At 37.3% G+C, this 25,382-nt stretch overlaps 1 protein-coding gene across 3 annotated transcripts in view; it reads left to right on the top strand.

Annotated features, from left to right (window-relative positions):
- Window positions 1-25,382, top strand: part of lrmda (leucine rich melanocyte differentiation associated) — a 511,201-nt gene that overhangs the window by 442,194 nt on the left and 43,625 nt on the right. For all 3 annotated transcript variants that reach the window (XM_031905730.1, XM_031905731.1, XM_031905729.1), the window contains exon 6: window positions 3,019-3,103. In XM_031905730.1, the coding sequence (XP_031761590.1) occupies window positions 3,019-3,103 (85 nt within the window). The remainder of the gene's footprint in view (window positions 1-3,018; window positions 3,104-25,382) is intronic.

The raw sequence follows: 25,382 nt of genomic DNA, 5'->3' as shown, positions 1-25,382 counted from the left end.
CCATAAAGTACATAAACAGGTCCTAGCAGTGCCATGACCTTAAACTGACCCTTGACCACAGAGATGCTATGCTTGCCAGTCAGGAGTCTTGGGTTTTCATCTGGCTGACAATGATAAACTCAAAACTTTTCTCAGCTGAAAAGTAATTATAGACCTGTTTGCTAATGTATTAAAATAAAAGTGGTCCCTTGTTAAGATCTGCTCATGTGGCAAGGTTGCCACCTAAGGTGGGAAATATTGGCCCCATTAAATCGTTTGGCCCTAGGGACAAATGAATTACAACAACAAGTATAGGAGCCATCAGATCTGACAGGAAAATGAAACCTGCCCAATGGATACCCTGCCAATTTTTGGCCAGATATTAGTCAGGGAGGGCCATTGGGGGCCCCCCATACACGGTCAGATAAGCTGTCAAATTTTTCTGAAGGACTCAAATCTGCAGCTTAAATCTGCCTGGGTAAGGCCACCATATGGTATATCATGCAGTCAACTGAATTTTTAGATAAGATTTGCCTAGATGACTGTTTTAAGCCTATGGATAGAAAGCTTCAGATATAAATATGTCAACTGAATGTATTATAAAGACTTTGTCTTGATGCAAATGTAAGATCAATCCTGGAAGCGTTTTAATCTGTTTAAAATCCCAAATGAATATCAGAGCCTATTTAATGGCCAGTCCCATTCATTTTAACATGTAGGTGTACAACTATCTGGAGAAATGAGTTTCAAAATTCTTCTCATTTGTAGACCACCTGCCAATGAAAATGCCTCTTTTCTAGAAAATATTTGGCATTGTGATTGCTAGACCACCCTATATGACTTGGAGACTTCAATGCCTGGGTTCATGACAAACTCATCAACTCTTTGGGCAAGAATTTTTCCTGACTATGACTGGTCACTGACACTGACACAAGCATTAACATCGTCAAAAAAGTCACACACTTGATCTTGTGTTCCATTAAGAACTCAAAATCACTAACATGGCTACAGACCAAGCTGTCTGGTCAGATCACCATCTTGTACACTTTGATACTATTATGCTGCTATTGAAAACAAAAAAAAAGGAAGCAAAAGCAATGTAGTAGCGCCACTTAAAAAAAAAAATGTCTGCTCAAGGATTAACCCATCACCTGCATCTCATGGACAAGCAGGACCTCAACTTCTTACTAACTAACATATTTAACAAAAATATTTCCTCCACTTTTGATACTGTTGCACCTATCTGCGTTAAACCCCTCCACTCTCTTTGCTGTTCCCCTTGGTTTGATAATACCATGAAATGAAAGGGGTACAGGATTGCAGCAGCACAGAATAGATCTGCTCAACTCCTTTGCACTGTGGGAAAGAAATGAAACTCAGCATGCTTAAGGCCACTATGAAGTTTTCACAGTAGATGTGCAAGGAATTTGGTCTTTACTTTGCTGGCAAGGTGACTTGCATCTGGACTGGAATTAATGCTGAAAACTGTGTAGGCCTCCCAAATTCCGGCTGGGTAGATGCCAAATTCCCAGAAACATGGACAATATTTAGTAATACCAATGAGCAAGAAATAATAATAATCCTTAAACCACTCTGCCCAACTACTTGTGAGCTTGACCCAGGCTCTACATTTCAATTAGTAGCAAATATGAACCACATTTCCTCAGCAGTTCATAAAATTGTCCAGTACTCTCTTGAAAAAGAAATATTTCCATAAAATGTCTTAAGGAAGCCACTATCAGCCACTATCAATTCCTCTTTGGGCCCAGAGAACTTAGACAACTTACAATCCAGTCTCAAACCTTCCCTTTCTAGGAAAGGTAATAAAAAGAGCTGTTGCCAAAAGTTGGAAGCCAGACTTTTAAACAACAATATCTATATTCCAGTCTGGGTTCAAAAGAAAACACAGTACAGAAACCACACTGATTGACCAGCTAATGACTAAAGACAAAGAAGAGTGCTCCATCCCAATCCTTCTTGATCTCTCTGCTGACACTGTAGACCATAGTATCATAATAGAACATTTAAAAACATTCTGTGGTGTAGAAGGTACAGTGCTGAATCCTTTTTGTCAGGCAGGTCACAAAAGGTCAAAGCTGGATCACATTTATCAACCTCATTACCATTAACGTATGGGAGTTCCACCGGGCCCAATCTTATCACCAGTGCTATTTGCAACATACATGCTGCCGCTCAAGCACCATGGCTTTACCATTGCTATGCAGATGACACAACTGTACCTGTTCTTTAAGCTGGACAATAAGGATCCTTTATTCGCAATCAATAGGTGCTTAGCTGATCTGCCAATGTGGATGAACCTGAATAGTCTTAAATTAAACCAAGTGGATGGTGCGATGAGAAAACCGTTGGTGGGGTATAATGGGGTGTGACTTAGATGCTCTCAAAATTTAGAAATGCTAGGTTGCCATCTCTGTAACAAAGAGCATGCTTGAGTTTCCTTTGGAAGTATCTGTCCTGTTTTAAGAGCTAGATTGAATATGTGACCTTTACTTTAAGCTCTAGTTCCACATATTTTGTAAAGAAAAGTTTGTGTCCTTCCTATTTGAGTTGTCTTTTATTTTCCTAGTAATAGCATTAGCATTAGGTATCATTTTTACTGGCCAGGTCAGTGAGATACAGTCAAATGGCAACCCTACATGGAGCGTAAGGTATGCTGAAATTAATACCTTCCTGTGGCACTAATTATCTTAATTATCTGTGTCCATTTCAGGGATTAAAGAGGATGTTCACCTTCAGACAATAGTGTGAATTTGAAGATCCCCCGTCAGAAAAAAACATTATGTTAATTCATCTTTATTATTTAAAATGTTTAGTTTTAAAGCTACAGACAAGGATCAGTGGTGCTAAAACGAAGCAGGAGAGGGAAGGTATGCTCAGAACTGTCAGTGATAGAGGCAGCCATTTATCTAAAAAAAATTATTTGTACATTACTATGTTCTATGATCTCTGGTTAAAAATGCAATACTTAAACTTTACATATGTTTTTGCATTACTGATGATGTGGCTCTCTGTTCTTAGGTTCCCAGTGGCGCAGAGTACAGCTCTCCAGACCTGACTTACACTCCTTTACCAAGTTTATCCAGGGATCCAACCAATCACAGAGGTATGTTACTCATATAATATTATTGATACAGTTAGCAACAGTTTTCGTGCCTTTATTTTTAAGTAAGGGGCAGATAAAAACTGTTTTCACATCTCTACCTAATGATACCCACCTCCATACTTTTCTTGAAGTGTCCTTTATCCTCTTCTCAATCCCAGCATGTTGCTACTAAATAAATCTGACACAGAGGGGTAGATTTATTATTTCATATTATTCAGTATAAACATTTGCAATTTGAATGTATTTTTCAGTGTTAGAAATTATTTTCCAGTTTATTGCCCATTAATGAAATCACATTCACAGATTTGGACAATTATCTGGACAGGTGTTAGTGGACATATCTGAGAAGACACTAAACTTTTTCCTATCCCTTAAAGTGAACATGGGCTAGATGGGGCAATTGCCTTGCTTACTTAGATTGTACGCTCTATGGGGCTTGGATCTCCTTCCTCTTGTCTCATTGACACTTAGCTCTTAATTATTAATGTAACTGTACTTTGTATTTATTCCTATTTATTATTGTAATGACCCCTGTTTGTTCTATTCTTTGTACTGTTCTGCTCTACAGCTCTGCATACATGAGTAGTGCAATAAAAATAAGCATACATATATTAGCATTCCCACCCCAGGATATTAGCAGGTGGGACTCATAAGTAGTGTTACAGTAACCATTCGTATGCATATTGCCCATTCCTATGGGCCAGTAGCAAACCATACTTTTCAGGTTTCTTAAACCTGAAAAAGATAACAGCAACAGCATCATGGTGTTACTTCAATTAACAGTCAGTCATGGTAAATGCTGTAGCCAACAACAAAGCTTCTAAAAAGGTCTATACTTGTGACAATCTGTCTGCTGTGCTCTCAGTAGGCAACAATAATTGCATAAAAAAGCATCCATTATTTAATCTATAAAATCTTTCTCTTATTGTTAACATAGTACAGGTTTTGGATCTATTATCCAGAATGCTTGGCTCTTGGGGTTTTCCAGATAAGGGGGTCTTTCCATAATTTTGATTTATTAAAAGAAATGTAAACATTAAATGAACCCAGCACTATTGTTTGGCTTCTGATAAGGGTTAAGTACATTTGAGTTAGAATAAAGTACAAGGTTCCGTTTTAATATTACAGAGAAAAAGGAAATAGATTTTCCAATTTTTAATTATTTAATAAATTAAGTCTATGGGAGATGAGAAGCCAAATTTGACAGCACTTTTATGATATGACCTAAACTTAGGGGCATTTCAGCTGTAAGTTCCCACTTTAGCAGGGGCAGTCTCTGGTAAGTTTTAGCTCTTCTAGTTCAGAGAACTGCATTGTCTGCGCTAGAAATATGGCCCCTCTCGATCCGCTCCAATGCAATGAGATCTGCAGGGGGTTGAGGGGGTTGGCATTAGGGCTGCTCCAGTACACGTGCCCCTGCTTAAGGGGTTCTAAAACAAAAAAATGGATTGCTGCAAACTTACTCAGTGGTTCTCTCAACACTTTTGCAATTTATATACCATTTCTGTTTTTAGTAATGTCTGAGATATATAGCAAATATTAGCAGTTTAAACAGACTTAACCTGCTAATACCAGGCTTTCAGCTCAAAAGATCGCCAACAATCGCTGTGTACTTTCTATGCATTTTCTGTATAGTCAGTTAACTCTACAGTTTATAACTCTCTGATTTTCAGAGGAAGTTGATGAGCCTAACTGCTGATATCCCAGAAACTGCTTAAAAATAGAACATTTATGTAATTTACAAAGTGCTATAAGAAGCACTTTGTGTAAGCTTACATTAATTCATAGTTTGGGTTTACAATTATTTTATTGTACAGTGTCTAAAATACATGTTAGTGTTTTCTAAATACGAGAGTAATAATAATAATGTATGAACCTTGCACAATGCCAGTTAGCCTATTTGGGCAATGGCATCAATGAGGTAGAGGGTCACACTCGCCCTAGGCAAGGTGCAAAGGCCAGCACCCCTGATGCCAGATCCGCAATGGATTTTGAGAATCAAAAAAGCATGTTTGATTACTGCTCCAGAGCTGAGTTATGAAAACTATGTTTTTGCTAAAGATGGCAGCCTACAAGGATCGGGTGCAGTGTTAGCCCAGTTACAGGATAGAAAGGAGAGAGTTGTAGCCTATTTGAGCCACAGCTTGTGGTCTACAGTGCATACCCAAATTATTACAGGTCTTTTAAACTGGAGTTGCTGGCAATAGTTTGGGTGGCTACTGACAGGTAACCACCCAAAAAGAAAGATACAACCACACTGGTTGCACTTACTATTCAAAAATTTAACCAATGGGAGTCTATCCACTGTGGTTTACAGGTTATAAAAAAGCCAGGAAAATAGATATGGACAGTAAACTAGCAGTACTGTTCTGCTGCTCATAAACAAACATAAAAGCTGGAGTTAATTTATATACCTTGAACATTTGCAAAAAATCCACCTTCCAGCACCTTCACACAGAGCATCAGTTCCACAAACATGTCCCACATGTTAACATCTGGTACTTGTAAGGCTGGACTCTTTGTAGTACAGTGTGGTGATTTGTTCAAAAGCAGAAAAGGATAAGAATATTAAGAATGGAGACAGCCCAGGTGAAAATTTCATCTGTCGATGCACCATCTTGGTCAGTACACAGTGAATCGACAGATGAGGAAGTAAAGAGAAGCCACAGCTCCTTTTTACTTCCTGTTGTTCAGTATAAACGATTGGAACAATGTAAGACAGTGTGCAATAGTAGATAAAGCAGTTGTTTGCATCTGGTTTTTGCACTTTGAACCCTGCCCTGGACTTCATAAAAGGCCTCTCGGGTTTTATACACTCAGCAGGAGTTTGCTCTCATGGATGGTCTGACTGATTTACAGTTCTGTTTTTTCTCATCAGTGTAATGTAACATGTATGTGCAGAGGGTTTGCAGGACAAGGCAGCTGTGTTTCCAGTTAAGTTGTCAAAAAACAGCACTATTGTCAGTGTTGATGAATTGACCAGATTATATTTTTAAAGCCATAAATTATGCAATGCTTAAATCTATGTACCATTTGAAATAACGTTGTTCTCCCTCTTTGTAGATAGATATAAGTATTAGTTTGGATAATACATATGCTTTGATTGCAGCCCTTGTAATGACCCTACACATTGGTCCGGTAGACAACAAACAAAACCATTATTAATAAAGTCACAACAAATGGCAACCAATTACTACCTGGTACCAGGGCTACTATTAGTAATCTTGGGCTCTGTGGTACTAAATGTCAGGACCTCCCAGGGGCAGCACAGGGCCCTTTGTAAGAACTGCTATGTGTGCCTTCACCCGGGCCAACGCAATGGTAGCTGTGCAGGCAAAGAAGACGGCTAATGTTAGAAATAAGGTTAATCTGCTCGCATTCTGTATATATATATATATATATATATATATATATATATATATATATATATATATATATATATAAATATATATATATAAATGTTTACTTTTAGAATAATAGATCAAAAGAAGATAATGCATTAAATATGAATCTATAAGAAGTAGAAAATGAGCACTGGCATTTCACTATAATCGACAAATAGAAAATTAAGCAAACTTGAAGGAGGTCTATGCCTGCCTTCACATGTAAGAAGTTAAAAAATCATGGCATTATTTTAATCCAGGAGGACAAGTCCATTCCTTTCAAGGGGAGCAATGGCTGATGAGTTATGACAAGTGATGTCACCTCAGGATGATTCAGATGGATGACTTTCAGAGGTCATTACTCCCTAAACCTACTAGAGATTTGCCTTGATATTAACACTTTGTTCTTAGCAAGAATAAGCTGAGCTGATAAGTAGTTATGTTGTTAACAGTTAGCTGTTTGAAGCTTTACCCCCACCCTTCTTCTTTCAAGAAAAGGGTGAAAGCCAAATAATTCTGGCTTATATTATGTAATTGATTAATGGAAGTGCTCGATAAAGCATCACACCCCTCACATGGAGGATAAGCTGAGAAATGTGTTTAACATTTTCACAAGTTTTTCATTCAGTCTCTGGAGAAGATGCTGAGCTTAGTGAATCTGAGAGTTGGGGTGGATCAGGCAATATCCAGTGTTGAGTTACATGCATGTATGCTTGTCAATATATTTTTAGGTTAAACTTGAATGTATTTAAAACTAAGAAAACATTAACTGCCTTCAGAAGAACTTAAAATCATATTTGTCTTCTTAAATTAATTGACACATATGACAATTATGCATATTTAAATTTATTTTTCATTTATCATGTCATTATAGTGGCAGTACCAAATGACCTGTAATGCATATGTAAATGTGTTGATAAAATAAAGTGGTGCACAAAGGAAGTGGAAAAATATGACTGGTTCATTTACCTCTGAGGCTAAGTGCAAAATGCAATTTTTTTTTACCAACAATGCCCTTGCCCCATAGGCTTTAAATTATGCACAATCCAGGTCAAGACACAATTGACAGGTCTCTTTCCCCCACTAGTGCCCTGGCTGGTATGGCACTGGCATAATCATACCATTTTTTTGTACATATTACAATCTAAATGTATCTATTTGGTTCACACATTCAGATCAATGTTTTGTCAGCTATGTTTGTCTAGCACCAAATAAAAATACAGCCATGTGGTACTGAAATATGTGTAAGCATTATGATAATTTGCCAGTGTAAAAATGGATGTGGCAGTTTACTGTTTGAAGGCACATGGATGGAGTAATGTAATAGTTACATAGTAGCATAATTATTTGTGTTGTAAAATGACAGTCCAACAAGTTCAAAATCTAAGTAGAGCCCTTCCACTGCCACCCCAGAGTCCTGCTCACCTCCCCATAAAAGGCAATTAGATTAGTTTGGTAAAATCTGTTACGTACAAACTCATAGTATTGTGATTTAAAATGTACTCCAGTATTTTATCCATTATAACCCTCTCCAAAATTAGGAAAAGAACAATTAGCTAAAATATAAAGCAGAGACTGGAGCATCTGAAACTAAACAAAAGGACTAGGACCTGATTTTTACCCCAGGTTACTCTGAGCTGAGCCTTGTGATTGTCAAATAACTGTATTTACAGAGGCAGTGTACTCCCTTGTTCAACATGAATATAATGAATAGGGCTTGTAACTAAACACAGTTTTTGCCTAATGTTTCACATGTGAAAAATATATGGCTTTTGTTATTTCTTGAGCTAAGAATCTGAAGTTGCTCTATGTTTGGCTGTTAGATAAGGTAGATAATTAAATTACCACTGGACAGATAACCCCCCTGCAAATTGGACTACTGTTAACAAAACAGCAAATGACCTTTCTGCCCAAGTAGAAAGTGTTCCATGGCACACGCCACATACATTACATTAATACCACCCTTTATATCACTTGTGTAACTACCATACATCAGACACAGCAGGCTCTGGCAATAAATACTGAATATCCTGTTTCTATACTTATTGCCATGAGTGCTTTCTATATATGTGCTTTGTATTTTTTGGTCAGCACCCGGCGATTGTCTATTATGTGGTGAGCGCCGATTTTTTGTAGACTATATATATATATAATTTCTAGTTAACCCCTACATTTGCTAAAGGTGCTGGAATGCTTCAGAAGTATTCCTTTATATAAAATGGGAAGGTTGCTATTTTCTGTTAGTATTAAGGTGATACAGGTATCGGACCCCTTATTCGGAAACCCATTATCCAGAAAGTTCCGAATTACGGAAAGGCCATCTCCCATAGACTCCATTTTAATCAAATTATTCACATTTTTAAAAATGGTTCCTTTTTCTCTGTAATAATAAAACAGTACTTTCTACTTGATCCCAAATAAGATATAATTAATCCTTATTGGAGCAAAACAATCCTATTGGGTTTAATTACTGTTTAAATAATTTTTTTTAGCAGACTTAAGGTAGGAGATCCAAATTACGGAAAGATCCCTTATCCGGAAAATCCGGATAATGGGTTCCATACCTGTACTGTATATGGCTTCCATATGCACTTATATTCCAAATAAATAAATAAGGTTCTGAATAAGGCTAACTGTATAATTTTGTATTTTCTCTATATTTCCTTTGTGTTCCACTAATTACCAACCATGCTAATTGCATCCCAATAACACAAAAAAAATATCCATTGCATTCATTACAAAAGATAAACTCTGTTTTCCCATGCTGTTTTTAATTCAACCACACTATCTGTTTTAATGTTAGTGTTAAGCTTTGTGTGTACTACAGCACCAAGTTATGTACTGTAAATGGTAGTGGTAGAGTTGTTTATAAGGTTACTTCATATTTACTGAAGAAATGTGCATAATGTAGAACAAACCTTCAATAATGTGCTTTTATAATTAGCACTATCGTGAGAGGATTTTGCATATCAGATGGCACTATGTCTTCAAGAGCAATTTACTGCACATGTACAATAGTTCTTAACTTATGAAGGTTGAATGTCAATATACCAAGGAAGTATTTCAGGGCAACAACAAATAACCATATATTTGTGTTTATTAGAAATAAATACATGCTATAATTGTTATTAGTATTATTTATAAAGCACAATACAAATTACATAAATACAACTTGAGACAAGAGGTAAACCAGGCTCTTGCAATCTAAAAGGAGAAGGTAGTATGAGGCACAAAGTGCTGGGATATGTGAATGCCTAAAATTGTGGAAGACTTGTTTTTTTAGTTTTAATAGAATAGTTGAGGTGACCAGCGGGGGTTTGACAATATGATTATTTTTTACTTTAGAAACATACATGTAAAGCCTAAAGTTTAAAATCCAAGGAGAACAATAAATGCAACAACAAATGTTTATATAACTACTAAATATCCAATCAGTCAAGCCATAAGTAAAATAACAATTAGGAATGGTCACATATCAAAGGCATTTTATTCATTTAAATCGTTTTACTCCATTCAGTATTGCTGCAAGTGCACAACAAGAGACTTGTTCTTGCAGTTTAGCAAAAAGTAAGTTAAGCGATGATGCATGTTTATGTTGCCTCTACTCTGTAGATGAATGTCTGTGTTATAATGATGCCTTTGGTTTCATATGATACATCCAGGTAGCGGCCTTCCTATGCAACATGTTGCACTGTCTCGAACCATAGTTTGTTACTAGAACCAACTCCTTTTGAATGTGGTGTTAATCATTAATTTACACCTGATCTTCTATATATCAGCAGCTTAGTAGAATAGGGGAATAAACTATGCATTATTAATACATGATACATTATTTTGAATGCTTGTTATGCTTCATAATTATTTTATCAGAGATAACCAGACACGGTCAAATTAATCTTTCTATGTATCTTTACTCATTGTCCTGAGATGAACTTTTAGAAGTTCTGGAACAAGAGCTTTGTATTTTTTTCATCCATCATAGATAAGTTTAGTAGACAAAATTCCAATGTCTTAGCATTCAAGCATCTGCTTTATCTTTTAGTGCTTTATGACAACATTTTAAGGCAGGAAGAAATGGGAGTGAAATCAAACAACTGATGTCTGCTGTATTTAGTTTACCTGCTTAAAAACTGCCTATATATAAATCAAAGTTCACAGTGAAACAGCAAGTTTGGGAGTAGTTTTTAAGCATTTGTGAGTGTGTGATTCCTGTAAACACTCTAATATGTCTACTTAGGACAGCATGACTTAGTATGGGAAATGGTAAAGTTTGAATTTGAGTGATTTGTCACCCAGGTATTTTACAGATCTGTGGGAAGGGGATGAAACACTTCAATCCCTTCTCCTGCATTTATTTCATTTGTATGCACTGGTGATCCTTATTGACAGGCAGTTATCACTAGGGAATATGCACTGGTGTTTTTTGAGCTCAGGGTACCATTGGCCTAACAGTACTAGAGTAGTTTATGAGGTTGCCTGATATATTTTTTTCTCCCCAAAAAAATACCTGATGAAAGTAACAAAGCCTCATTTACAAATACAGCTTTGCACTAGTATGCGCATCAAAAATAAGGCCTACATTGTGTAAAAAATGTAAATTAACATAAACCTAAAGAATCTCAAAAAGTCATCAGCTCGTTCATTTCAAGCACTCTTTGGATACTAATAGGATATTTCATAATCTGGGTGTGTGCATTAATACCTTACATGAAATCTCAGGCTATCACTTTGTATGACTATTTTACATGCCATATTAGTAATACTGATTGTAGTTCTGCCCCATTTTATGTCAGGACAAGTTATAGATAAAAAAGCCTATTTCCAAATCTAAAATTCGAAGTTTGGTCAAATCCTATCCATTTATGACAGATTTGGGACTATAAAATATTTATGTTTTGATCAAACTTAAACCATTGGTGTGCTGTGCAGTGAAAAATTATATAGTATTTTTTCTGTATTTATCTTCACTTTGGATAGCTGTGGCCCTCACTTTGGGTTATTTATAAACACTTTGATCTCCAGCACTGAATGCTAAAAAAGAAACAAACTTAATTAAAATGTAGCTTTTGACCAGAGAGCCCAGAAATCTTAACAAGCTATACCTGCACTTAGATAAATTGTTTATCACACTTAATTAAATAAATGGGCTTTTGGCAGAGAGCCCAGAAAGTTAACAAGCAACACCTGCACTGAGATACAATTGGAACAAATAAGCTAAACAAATCTCTTGGGGAACTGAAACTTGCAGCTTAAAGGGCAATTTCACCTGCATTAGCAAAACTGTAATAATGCATAAAATTACCCCAAAACCCCCAGAAATGTGTTCAAACTTTAAATAACCTGCCAAATTTTGTAAAATGGGAGTGGTATTTAGGGGTGTAGTCACAAAAATGGGCATGGCCCAAAAATTTTCCGCTGCACTGCATGTGGCATTTCTTTTTGTCCCTTTTTCCATTTTCCAAATGTTGGGAGGTATGGTTTATGTACATGGTTCTACTTCAGCTTGCTTAAAAAAGGTAATCACTGTTGCTATGGTCTTACTGACCAGGTGCAAGTTTGCCTAGTATTTATAAATTAGACTAACTGAGCTTTATCAACTAATTTCAACTATGTTATTTGAGTTTAACATGCCTCACAGAAGGGAAGGGATCCTCTAGTTCACTATATGTTTACAAGTGTAAAGCATATAGGTGTGATATACATGAGTAATTTATTTTCTATTTTCGGAAACACCAGTTTGGAAGACTACCAAGCATTACCTATTATATAGCTATACTTACAATAGCAAGTTATATGAGTGTTCCCATCAGGGCCGGAACTAGGGGTAGGCAGAAGAGGCACCTGCCTAGGGCACAACAATTGGGGGGAGCCAGACAGGAACCTCTCCTGCCTACCCTAGCCCTCTCTCCCTTCTCATCGCCACCCCCCCGGCTTGAAGGAAGTGTGGAGTAACACACACACGAGCAGGAGTGCAGGAGCAAGGTGGCCGATAGGGTTACCTAGGGCGCCCGGTCGGCTTGGCCCGCCCCTGGTTCTTATACTAACTTAGCAATCATAGATTTATTTAGCATTGCTCTGAAGACTGCACTGATAGTGTGAATCCATGAATTGTGGTTCTAATGTTTCAGTAATTTGAAATCATTATATTGATTTACTGGTGATTTACATTAATTTCTGTAGGATGATAACTGCACGGAAGGTGGCAAAATGTCTTGTCTGCCAGGTCCCTTAAAGGGATACTGTCACTGAAATAATTTACTCTACCATTTAAAATTGTATTCTTAAACCAACAAATGTATTTTTCTTTTTAGTTGGTGTGTAGGCAACCATCTCAGTGAATGCATTGTGCATTGTGTGGAGTCTAAGCTTTTAAAACATTAGAACTGATTTCAGGCAACCTATTGTTTCTCCTACTCCCATGTAACTGGAGGAATCGCAAGCCGGACTTTGATTTCTTACTATTGAGTGCTATTCTGATATATACTGGAAGCTGCTATCTTGCTACTTTCCCATTCTTCTGCCAATTGGCTGCTAGGAGGGGAGTGATATCACTCCAACTTGCAGCTCAGCAGTAAAGTGTGCCTGAAGTTTATTAGAGCACAGATCACATGGCTGTAGCACCCTGGGAAATGAAGAATATGGCTAGACCAATATGAAATTTTAAAATTAAATATAAAAACATCTGTTTGTGTTTTTAAAAAACAGATTTCAATGCAGGATTCTGCTGGAGAAGCTCTATTAACTGATGCATTTTGAAACCATCTGTTTGTTTCCTATAGATCAAACCTCAGTGACATCTTGGGCTAATAAAATGGATAGCCTGGAAGCTGGCCTTTGTGGCCTCCTTGAAAAGTACACTATAAAAATAGGATGCTTGGAGAAAATAGAACACCTTTGCTGCAGGAGTGGAATAATCAACCAAATGTATCATATTTTTTATCTACATACAGCATAGGTATCACACATTCTTGAAATTAATGTGATTCTATGCATAACATCCAAAGGTAGCAGTCTTTTACTGTGGACACAGATCTAAAACACAAAGGGGTATTTACATGTGGACTGCTGAATATATACTGAATAATATGCCCAGTGCCAAAAATATACCTCCCAACATTTTAAATATGTAAATAGGGACAAAAAGAAATGCCAATTTTTGCAACCACACCCCTAAATACCATTTCCATTTCACTAAATTTGGCAGGTTATTTAAAGTTTGAACAAATTTCTGGGGATTTTGGGGTTGTTTTATGTGTTATTACAGTTTTGCAAATGCAGGTGAAATTGCCCTTTAAGCTGCAAGTCTCAGTTCCCCCAAGAGACCTGTTAAGCTTATTAGTTACAATTGTATCCAGCAGGATTGCTGGTTGAGATGTCAAAAGAGGGACTGTCATGCGAGAATCGACAGTTGGTAGGCATAAAAACCCCTATGAGTTTTCAGGCTGTGGTGCCAGTCCATTATGATTCTAACCTGTACTGAAAGTAAAATGTTTAGGAATAATAATAAGATAACAGGATATTGGTTTTGAGTATATCAAATGTAATTTCCTTTTTAAGTTAGAAAAGTAATACATACATAAATCATGCTTTGTCATTGTATTGCACAAGGCAAGCAATATTCATTAACATGACCTCATCCTCCACAGCCCAGCTCCCTTCATTTTTTGCTTTGTTCCACAAATGTTATTATAACCTATCCTCTTGTTATGAATAATTAGGGAGAAAAAATAATAGTTTCCAGTTACCCTAAAGACTAAGATACAGACCCATAATTGCTTACTACCTTACTTACATTTCTATAGCTGTGAACTTTAACTTGGCACATTTTCTTTTAACAAAGAGCCGATGGGTTATGTTTTCTATCAGTTACCTGGTATATTTTTTGGGGGCAAACTATCCATTCTGTTTGTTAACATACAATCTATTAATTAACAAGAAAAATTCCCTCTGATAAATATCACTGGGCTTCTTCTGCCCCAAGCCTACAATTATGAAAAGGACAATTTCCTCAGACCCTTATATTGTTTTTGAATCTGGTTTCATTTGTTCATGCTATTATCAAAATTAAAGCATGCCAAGGATTGAGAGCAGCACCTCCAGTCACTGTTGCTCAGCCTTAGTAGCTATAATTGTCACTGGTGCAGATATTGCCTCCAGGGGCCCAGTCCCCCTTTCCTCTTGGGTGGCTGCCTGACCAAAAGCTATACTCCATGCTCCTACTCTGCACAGTCCACTAATTGTTCCAGCAGTATAATTTGTAAATAGTATAAATGCAGAGCCCACAGTATCAGTAAATAACCTAGTAGTACAGCTGAAGAGCAACATATCTCAAAAAGTGCAATTTTAATTAATGTCTCTGCCTCCTCGCCAACCTTCCTGGCATTTATATAGCACTCACACATTTCCAAAGTACTTTACTTATATATAAATAAACATCATTCCTTGTCCCAGTGGAGCTAACAATCTAAGCTCTCTATCACATTCATACACTATGGATAATATCAGCAGACATTTGCCATGCCTATATGAGGACCCTGAGGAAATCCACACAAACACAGAAGGACATTTAAACTTCTCGCAGATACAAGATCTCAAGTCAGAACTGAACTAAGCTGCAAAGCAGAAGTGTTACTCACTAAGGCACTGTGTGTTCTCCCCTCTGCTCTTTAATTCTGTTTTTTCTCTGTTATCCCTTTTGCTGCATTTGTCTCTCTGACATATATGTTAATAAAAACACTTTATTTAGATAAAGCAGCGTTTTACATTTGGGCTGTTATATAAAATACATTGACCTGCAATGTTCAGGGGTATAATTTCCCTTTAAGGGACTGCAATGCACTGTAGTGAGTTGCAAGCAACTAAAATGTAAAACAAGTTAAATTTAACCTGACACATTAATACTCATGATATTAATCATGTCAATATCATAAATGAGTAGTGTGTGTGTTTTAACAGCTATTTACCTTCCACCCCCACCAGCAGTAACTGCCCTCCATAACATTCCCACACTCTTATTCAAGCAGTGCAGGAAGCATTGGCTTTGTCAGTCTTGGTTGGGGTTATGTGATCCTTGATTAAGCACTGTTTACATTTTCCATTAAAAGTTTTTGGCAGTTGTTGCAGTGTTATGCAATTTGCATATGTGTGTGCCACAATTACTCGCTATTCCTTTATCCACCCAAAAATGGATGGGTAAATTCCTTTTCAGGCTGACATAAACAACTACTCTATGCATCATCTTCCTTCTTAATGCTATTACTATGTACATGTTGAGGTTACAAAGTTACACAGGGTTAAAAAAAAAAGACCAGAGTCCATCAAATTCAACCCTTCCAAGTAAACCCAGCACACACACAAACCTATACTGACCTATCTATACACTTGCAAACATAAACTATATACTGTATACCAACATTAATACTAATTGTAGATTTTAGTCTAGCCTTTATATTATGCTTGTTCAAGAAATCATCCAAGCCCCTCTTAAAGGCATTAACATAATCTGCCATCACTTGGAAAGGCATTCCACAACCTCACTGCCCTCACCGTGAAAAACCACAATACACTGCTTCAAATAAAAAGTTTGAAGCAGTGTAAAAGTTCCGTTCCTCTAATCTAAAGGGGTGGCCTCTGATGCACTGATCATTTTTATGGGAAAAAAGGACATCTCCTATTTACTTATAATCCCCTCTAATGTACTTGTACAGAGTAATAATGTCCCTTCCCAAACAACCGCAACTTTGACAGTCTAACCTCATCTTCAATCCCCTTTACCAGTTTAGATGCACGCCTGTGCTCTCTCTCCAGCTCATTAATATCCTTCTTAAGGACTTTAGCCCAAAACTGCACTGCATATTCAATACTTATACTTATAATTATAGTTACTTATATTTATACTTATAGTTTTGCATAATGTAGTATTGTCAGCAAAAATAGAAACAGTGCTGTGTATGCCCACGAACAGGTAATTTAAAAGCAAAAGACTGACCCCTGCAGTACTCCACTAACAACACTGGGCAAATTAGAAAATGTCCAGTTTACCACCACTCTTTGTAATCTATCCTTCAGCCAGTGTTCCATAATTACAAATATTATGTTCTAGACCAATATTTTATCATCAATGTGAGGTACTGTATCAAATGCTTTAGCAAATTCCGAGCAGATGACATCCACTGTCTTTGTAGCATCGAGGTTCCTGCTCACCTTCTCATAAAAGGTTGACTAAATTAGTCTGGCAAGATCTGTTACTCATGAAACCATGCTGGCAGAAACTTATAGTATTGTGATTTTCAATGTATTCAAGTATTATATCCATTATTACCCCTTCCAGAAGCTTTCAAGGGGAATATACTGACATGTTGCTCACCAGCCTCTTAAAAATTGCTCTGTGTCCCCAAAGCATGTGATCATTTTTTAATCCCTGGCTTGGTGGCAAGTTTTGGTTGAATAAAAACAAGACATACACCAAACAAAGCCTCTTGTAGTCTGCATACAGGCTTATTTGGCACCCCATGAACTTTTATTATGTTTGTGTTGCTCCCCAAGTCTTTTTACATTTAACTGTGGCTCACGAGTAAGAAATGTTGGGGATCCCTGATCTAGAGCAACCATTGTGCCCCCTTACCTATCTCCAATAGTGAAAATACCACACCTTTCCCATATTGTGTTATTCCCTAGTTTAGCAATGCCAGGGAAAAATGTTTTCAAAGGTGGGGTCTAAGGGAGTGTATTGTTAACTGCATAATTTAAATAAACAGTTTTTGCCAAATAAATCAAATGGCAGACATGACTGATTACTAAAAGCTGCTTCTTTGGGTAGCCAGTGGAAAGGGGTGCGCTTAGCACCCAGCAATATGCTATGCAGTTGATACAGTGATTGGGGACTCACTTTTTCAGACTTGAATACTTTTAATTTTATTCATGAATTTCTGTAGAAAGGCCCTTCAAAACTAAGCATAACATTTAAAGCTGTGCTCTCTAATTTATAATTCACAAAAAGGCAAAACAGTTAAATTCATCTATAAAGTATTAGTTATTAACAATGATTATGGTGGAGTTCCAAATGTAATTTACCATGAAGCAGAATCCTACATATGCCAGTTGCATGCTGTAAAAGAAGTTGCAGATGTTATCGATATTTTGGTAATTTTGCAGTGCCCTGTCTGAAGCACAATGTCCTTATCATGCTGTAATTGCCTTTCATGGTTCCCAGTAAACATTTGAGAAGATGTTATTGACATAGTCAGCAAAGGCACAAATATGAACACGTTTGTCAGTTTCCATAATATTCATCCAGCTAATAGCTGTATTGATTTGTGGAAAATACATGAAATACTTCATTTTCGTTTTCAAACCTTACTCTTTCATAAAATAAAGACAAGGTGATTAAAAAGGAATTTTTTTCAGGGTACCCAAGTTTAATAACACAAGTACAATGTAGCGGCTATTATTTTGTCGCCCGCGTCAAAAGAATAGACAATTTTTGGACATGCAGTGAATCCATGCCTGGCGAAAAATTTCGCCCATCACTAGTCATTACCCAAAGTTTAAGAATTCCTGCTCATTGTGCTTATACATTGGCTCATCATCATTCAGAGCACTGAAGTCTGGTCCCCATTGCTGTGTATGTGAGCAGAGTTTCATTGCGGTTGGGCGCCATGCTGCACCTAAGTATGTGCCACCCTAGACCCAGGACTTTGTGGCCTTGCCACAAATCCTGGCCTCAATGGTTCCTTTTGCACCTATTGTTAGACAGAAATTTGCCACTGACAAATTTAATGCATGCTTATTTATTAATATAGAATAAAAAAAACTCAAATACCTCAAATTTTTGAGTTTACAAACTTAAAAATCTTGAATTGAAAATATGGCTTGACTTTTACATGAACTCGCAAGCTTTTAGCTGCTGAATTTTTAAATTAGCTACAAGCATACAAAAAAGAGAGGGGGATTGATCAATGCACATTCTCTGGTCACCCAGCAATATAGAATATACTGATACAATGGAGGTGCAAAAGATTAGGCAAAATTAGCTACAAGTTTACAAAAAAAGAGGTAAAAAAAAGCTTACAAAAAAAGGTCCCCTGTTTTATAAGTAAATAAATATCTATGCTAGCGCATGTATTCAGCTACTATGCACTCCCGTGCATAGTAGGCTTTCTTGGGATAAATATCTACTGACCTGGTTGTTGGTTTGAGTCAGAGGGCTTAGTCCACCCCCATGCCTTCAGCTTTTATAGAGAGAGATTGCCAGGACCACAGCATTGGTTCTACAGGCGTAATCCTCCCCCGCTTGCGGCTTGTAAAGACTGCCCATTAATCAACACCCATTTTTTAAAAGGCATAAGACAACCATTAAAGGGACAGGTGTGTGGTGCTTCAACCACATGGAAGTTTGGCCATTCTTCCTGCAGAATAACTCTGCTAAAATATATAAATACACAAGAGGGGATGTGGGAGCACTCTAAGGCTAAATAGAATATACAAATACAATGGAAGTACGACTGATCTTCCAAATATGATCATAATTTTGTAACCAAAAACCCAGTTTTTTGAAGATACATGCACTATGAAGCAGGGGGCCAGAGAATGTACATTGATCAATCCCTCTGTCTTTTTTGTAAGCTTGTAGCTAATTTGGCCTAATCAGTCACACTTCCATTGTAGCGCTTGCATTTCACCCCATTATATACCACACATTTCATTACGTACCAACATAAAAAACATTTTAAATATGAACGCCAGGGGTATTCCAGGGGTATACTGAACAATTTGAAGCCTAGTATGCTTAGATTTACCAATCAATATGGTGTATATAGATATATGGATAGAAGACGAAATTTCCATGGGCACAAACAAGTATCAGAACAATGTGAAATGCAATAAAATCACTAAACCCCAATAAAACCAGTAAATTCAATGGTTTTTTTCCCCTAGTGTAATCAGCAGTCAGAATCACAGTTTGGATATTTGAGCTTAGTTTTACGAACAGAAACAAACCAACAACACCAACAAATAAAAATACAATAAAAAAGCACCAACATCACCAAAAATGTCATATAAACACTTAAATAACATACAAAAGGTATTGTACAATGTGGTTAATGAATACACTATTCACAATGGCAATAACACAACTTTAATTTAGGCAAAAAATCCACAATGCAATTTAAGAAAAATAAATAAATAAACAGCCACAAAATTGTGTATGTGTACGTGTACATTTGGCTGCAAGTACATGTGAGTACTGTGAATGTGCAAAAACCCCCCTCCCTATCCCCCAAAATGTATGTGCATGTGTGTAAGTGTCAATGTGAGTATGTTTTAGTGTAATAAGTGTGTGTTTGTGTATTTGTGTGTGGCAGAGGAAGCGGAAACCAACTGCACCTGTTGGTCCCATAGGATCTGATTTGGGGGCAGCGCTGAGGGGTCCAGGAAGTGCAGGCACATGCCTGCTGTTGCCCAAGGGCCCGTTCCATCCTTGCCTCTGCTCATTGCCTAGGGGCTGAGGAACTCTGCTCTCAGACCAAAAAGTGCAGAAGAATGTAGAATCTACTATCTGTGGCACTTAGGTACTTTAATCCGCAGAACATAGATTCTATGTTCTGCGGCACTTAAAGGGTTAGAGATCCTCTGCTCACTTTTTTTTACAGTGTCAGCTAGTTAAGACAACAAGCTGTTAAGTGAGGTTTAGATCCGGCTGAACTCAGGAGGGGAAGTAATGGTGCGTGTTAATGGTAATAATAATGCAAGTTCTAATGTGGTGGTTTAGAGGGGGTGGTGCTGAGGAACATTTTGGAAATATTTTCTTTTTGGCGGTTTTGTTCTTCTTTAAATTTCTTAGAGGGGAATCCATCAGGACCTAAACTAGAATGTAGAAGATCCTCCTTAATCTCAAAGTAGTGTAGATTGCTCTCCAGGGGAAGGTTTAGGCCATAATAATCTATGTATTCTACCTAGTAAAATTCTGACAAATATTCAGGTAATAGCTTTAATGTCTAGTCATTTTTTAAATCAGTATTTAGTATGATTCAGGAACATTTCAATGATCTATATATTTAAAGTATGATTGATTTTCTATTACTAAACTTTACAGAGAGTTACTTGTTGCAGAAGGCCACAGCCATGCCATCATACTTGGCTTCCAACAGGTATGTGTGCCCAAAGATGTCATCTCTTTAGTAAGATTTGAAATTGGAGTTTTTAACTCAGATTGGAAGGTGGATGTCAGTTCCAGCAGAAGTGTTTCCAGACTAGCTCCGACACAGACTTAGGAAAGGGGATGGAAAACTTGTGTTATCTTGGGACATGGTGGGTCTGGCAGTCAGTATTCAAAGAAGTTGTCTTTTTGAGACAAATTAGTGTGTGCTGCTATTCTGGTAGGTTGTAAGGATGAGTAGGCTGATCATTTGAACCAGGTAGTAGTTGCAAATGTGCCCCTTAAATCGCCATGGGCGATTGGGAAGGGAGGTCTAAGAGAGTCCTCTCAGTTGGTGTTACTTTTCACTGTGTTTTTCCTCTAAGGTTAATTAGAGTAAACAGAGGTTATCCAAATTTTTGAAGTCAAAAAAGCTTTTTGGCATAAGGTTGTGTGAAAAGTCTAAAACTACTCTATATTTAAGACAATTGTGAATTTGCTTTTCTGATGAAATCTTAAAATTACTCTGATTTAACTCCATTTCCCAATTTTGTCAATTTTCCTAAATAGTCTAACTGGACAGCAGCTTTATAAGTGTTCGTTAATTAAGTAACGATTCATCAAAGTAATTTCGCATGACTTACTACTCATATCGCATGCGCAAAAAGCTCATTCAAAATGCTAATATTAACACCTACTTGGAGTAGGCGTTACTCCAAAAACATTGCGGTTCGTAAGCACTTGTGAAGACAACATGGAGTTTGCAGTCAGATTTTTGTTGGATTGGGAAGAAGAGAATTAAGTATGTGATCGCCTAGAGTGATGCATGCTCGAGTTTTCAGGGAAAGATCAACTCTAGAGGGATTATCAGAGGAGGAAATAGTGGCGCTATGGATTAAATAGAGCAGCAATCTATGGCCTGTATGAGGTACTGGAGCCTTATCTGCAGCCACTAACACACAGAAGCCATGCTGTTCCTGGCATAGTGAAACCTCTGTGCTCCCTTCATTTTTTGCGGCACAGGAGGTTTTAAGAAAGTTTGAGGGATATATGGTGGAGAGTCAAAGCCTACATTTTCACATTGCCTTGGTTAAGTGCGTAATAGCGTGCACTAATATTGCATGCTATGAAATAATGCATAAATATATTGCATGCTTTAAAATAACGCTTAAAAATATGTCATCACAAGAAAAATAACGATAATAAAATTGCTTCTTAATTCAGACAAGTGGCCTTTTTGTGAATCGATCGTTAATTCTCGAAATATAAGAAGTGATAATATTTTTAGTGCATGCTAAAATTAGCACTCATTTTTTCAGCCTTTAGTGAATCAGCCCCTATGTCTGGGCTCAATTATCATGGTCAGTTTTGTTCCATGTTTTCAAAGTTCAAACAACTGCAAATATTTATTACTTGCAATATTTGTTATACCTATATCCAGAACAATTCTTCTATTATCAGAAAGATATGGGGGTTTTTTTGTTTAAAGGAAATTTCTCTCTACTCTACTGTTTTGTGCTCCTGTTGCACTGGATTCTTGTTTTTTTTTTATCCCAGGAGACTGAATACATTGGCAAATGATGCTGAGTCAAGGAATTTACAGAACATTTCTAATGTCGACACCCATTTAAATTATCCTAACTTCATACCAAATCTCCCAAATCCAATTAACAGCTAATATTAGTTGTCACTTCTACTTTAAGTCATTAAGAGGAGGTCGCGGGGGATGTTGTAAGAGCCAGATTAAATTGTTTCAGTCTCTGGTTGTGACCTGCCTTTAAATCACTTGGCTCTTATCTCTGGCTAACAGGGGCTTTAATGTTGTGCTTTTTCCTCTTCTAAATACAATGAATGTCACAAAAGTGAATTTAATCTTCCTTAGATTAGTTCCTCAGTATGATCTCTCACTTCAATCAAACTGCATATCCTGAAATATTACATTTTCTAACATTCTGTTTATTGCTGAGGATGCTCTGTAAAACTTTTTCTTCAGGAATCATAAACCATTGGGGAAATCCATTAAACAGGAGGTAGCCCCAAAACTGAAGTAACAGATTTTCATTTTGAGCATTTTGTCATGCATTTGAGGAACAAGTTTGAGCACACCTAAATGTACAAGATATATGAATTTTGTACTTCATAGTTCTTATAGTGCTTTTTAGCATTGGCCTGTTTCATTCCTGCTTTTACAGTGGCTTGCAAAAGTATTCGGCCCCCTTGAACTTTTCCACATTTTGTCACATTACAGCCACAAACATCAATCTATTTTATTGGAATTCCACGTGAAAGACCAATACAAAGTGGTGTACATGTGAGAAGTGGAACGAAAATCATACATGATTCCAAACATTTTTTTACAAATAAATAACTGCAAAGTGGGGTGTGCGTAATTATTCAGCCCCCTGAGTCAATACTTTGTAGAACCACCTTTTGCTGCAATTACAGCTGCCAGTCTTTTAGGGTATGTCTCTACCAGCTTTGCACATCTAGAGACTGAAATCCTTGCCCATTCTTCTTTGCAAAACAGCTCCAGCTCAGTCAGATTAGATGGACAGCGTTTGTGAACAGCAGTTTTCAGATCTTGCCACAGATTCTCGATTGGATTTAGATCTGGACTTTGACTGGGCCATTCTAACACATGGATATGTTTTGTTTTAAACCATTCCATTGTTGCCCTGGCTTTATGTTTAGGGTCGTTGTCCTGCTGGAAGGTGAAACTCCGCCCCAGTCTCAAGTCAATTCCCCCACCTGAGCTGTAGATCTCTGCAGCTCATCCAGAGTCACCATGGGCCTCTTGGCTGCATTTCTGATCAGCGCTCTCCTTGTTCGGCCTGTGAGTTTAGGTGGACGGCCTTGTCTTGGTAGGGTTACAGTTGTGCCATACTCCTTCCATTTCTGAATGATCGTTGGAACAGTGCTCCGTGGGATGTTCAAGGCTTTGGAAATCTTTTTGTAGCCTAAGCCTGCTTTAAATTTCTCAATAACTTTATCACTGACCTGTCTGGTGTGTTCTTTGGACTTCATGGTGTTGTTGCTCCCAATATTCTCTTAGACAACCTCTGAGGCCGTCACAGAGCAGCTGTATTTGTACTGACATTAGATTACACACTCTATTTAGTCATTAGCACTCAGCATCAGGCAATGTCTATGGGCAACTGACTGCACTCAGACCAAAGGGGGCTGAATAATTACGCACACTCCACTTTACAGTTATTTATTTGTAAAAAATGTTTGGAATCATGTATGATTTTTGTTCCACTTCTCACGTGTACACCACTTTGTATTGGTCTTTCACGTGGAATTCCAATAAAATTGATTGATGTTTGTGGCTGTAATGTGACAAAATGTGGAAAAGTTCAAGGGGGCCGAATACTTTTGCAAGCCACTGTATATACAAGTTGCTGCATTTTTATACATTTAAAGGATGTTCATAATACATTAAAATATAGAAATGCATGTATACATGAATATACTCACTTGAAATTAAAAAATGCATATAAATACAATACCTGTATATGAGTTTTGATGCGTTTAGCATGTATTTTAACAGATACACATTCAAATTGTTGTTACAACCCTGACATAAGTTCTTTGCAAGTTTTCATTGGTCTTTGTTTTTTTACTTTGTATAGTTTTTTAATTATTTGCTTTCCTCTTCTGACTCTTTTCAGCTTTCAAATGGGGTCACATGACCCCAAATCAAAAATCTACTGCTCTGTGAGGCTACAGGTTAAATTGAACCTTAACAACCAGATAGGAGCTGAAATAAAAAGCTCTTCAAATTGGAGAGCTGCTGTATAAAAAGCTAAATCATTAAAAAAAAGCAAATAATAATAAAAAAACAAAAATAAATGAAGACCAACTGCAAATGAAATCAGAATAGCTAAATAATACTAAAGGTTAATTTGAAGGTGAACAACCCATTTATGGGATTCTTGGAACAAAAGAGAAGATGGCAGTATGTTGTTCAATATAATAGTATTCTGTACTGGTGCATTTTTTCAGCTAAGAAGATATGTTACATGTACAATAAAAACTGATCATAAAATCCCTATGCTCCAATCCTAAGTAACATGTATGCCTCGCGTTCACCTGCACTTTACATATGACAGCATTCTGAATGGCATATTTAAAGGAGAAGAAAAGTTAAAAACTAAGTAAGCTTTATCAGAAATACAGCCATAAGCACTCATAGAGTCCTCTATCAAAAATGCAGGCATACCTTCAGTTGTCTCAATAGTGCCCTTAAGTCTCCCCATTTTTCTCCCAGTCAGAAGATCTGAAGCCAAACAGTTGGGGGGGGGGGGCAGGGGGTGATGACAAAAGGTGCGTATCGGAGAGGGTGGTGGTGCTGACACGAGGACGCAGCAGGGGTTTGGTGATGGATACACATAAGTCGATACACATAAGGACACAAATGCTGGGGGGGAGACACAGAAGGACGCGGGGGGGGGCGCAGAGAGGATGTTGGAGGCGCATGCGCAGTAGAGACAGTGAGGGAAAGGGAGTGGGCATGCCTTATTAAAGATGGCGGCGCCATTCACTGAAACAAGTATGTAGAATATAGCAGGTGTATCTCTGTAAATCTTTCATTAGGCAAGCCAGAAATATAGCGTTTTTACATAGCAATAGTAGTACTATTGAATAGTGTGCTTAATAGATTTTGACTTTCCTTCTCCTTTTAAGGGCTCCTTCACGTTTGGGCTTGAGTCTGCTCAGTTCTCTCCTTTCTCCCCCAACCATCTCCTGCTCCCTCTCC

This window comes from Xenopus tropicalis, chromosome 7 (genome assembly GCF_000004195.4).
Source record: "Xenopus tropicalis strain Nigerian chromosome 7, UCB_Xtro_10.0, whole genome shotgun sequence".
Lineage (NCBI taxonomy): Eukaryota > Metazoa > Chordata > Amphibia > Anura > Pipidae > Xenopus > Xenopus tropicalis.
The sequence above is the reverse complement of the archived record's forward strand: the minus strand, read 5'-3'. Positions and strand labels throughout refer to the sequence as shown.